Below are 624 nucleotides of genomic sequence, written 5' to 3' on the forward strand. Positions count from 1 at the left end.
TGGCTGCCGGCTCCCCTTGAATGAGGCGGCGGCTCCCACCTCGCCCCAGGGGCCTCACGTGCCAGGGCCGGCGCACACAGCGGCGGGAGGACCCGGCGCGCACTCACCGTCTGGTTGTCCTCGTAGAGCTTCAGGTCGTAGCCGCTGAGCTCCACGCAGAAGATGATCGCGGTGACGCCCTCGAAGCAGTGGATCCACTTTTTGCGCTCCGACCGCTGGCCGCCCACGTCCACCATCTTGAAGGTGAGCTCCTTGAAGGTGAACTTGTTCTCCACGATGCCCGTGGTCATGTCCCGGGAGCGCAGGATGTCCTCCACGGTGGGCACGTAGTCGGGCGCGGCGATGCGCTCCAGGTCGTTCAAGTAGTACGCCGCGTTGTCCTCCAGGTGGTACTCGCTGGAGCGGCCGAAGCAGGCCTGCGCGCCGGGGTCGGCCCACAGCCGCCGCATGACGCCCAGCAGCTCGGGCGTGATCTCGCCCTTGCTCTCGGCCGGGCCCGTGAGCGCGAACAGCTGCACGGCGTCGTAGGCGCGGTCGGGGTTGTGGAAGTCGATCTTGAGCGCGGCCAGGGCGCGCACGATGCGCGTCAGCGAGTCGATGGCGTTGTAGACGATGAGCGGCTTG

General features: G+C 67.9%; 1 protein-coding gene across 1 annotated transcript in view; it reads right to left on the reverse strand.

Moving 5' to 3' along the window:
* LOC104994895 overlaps nt 1-624 on the reverse strand; it is a gene marked incomplete at its 3' end in the record, with an annotated part of 7610 nt that overhangs the window by 6604 nt on the left and 382 nt on the right. Inside the window, exon 2 of the mRNA XM_010848598.1 lies at nt 59-620. Within this exon, the coding sequence (XP_010846900.1) occupies nt 59-620 (562 nt within the window). The remainder of the gene's footprint in view (nt 1-58; nt 621-624) is intronic.

The sequence above is a fragment of the Bison bison genome, unplaced genomic scaffold, assembly GCF_000754665.1.
Source record: "Bison bison bison isolate TAMUID 2011002044 unplaced genomic scaffold, Bison_UMD1.0 scf7180017850459, whole genome shotgun sequence".
Lineage (NCBI taxonomy): Eukaryota > Metazoa > Chordata > Mammalia > Artiodactyla > Bovidae > Bison > Bison bison.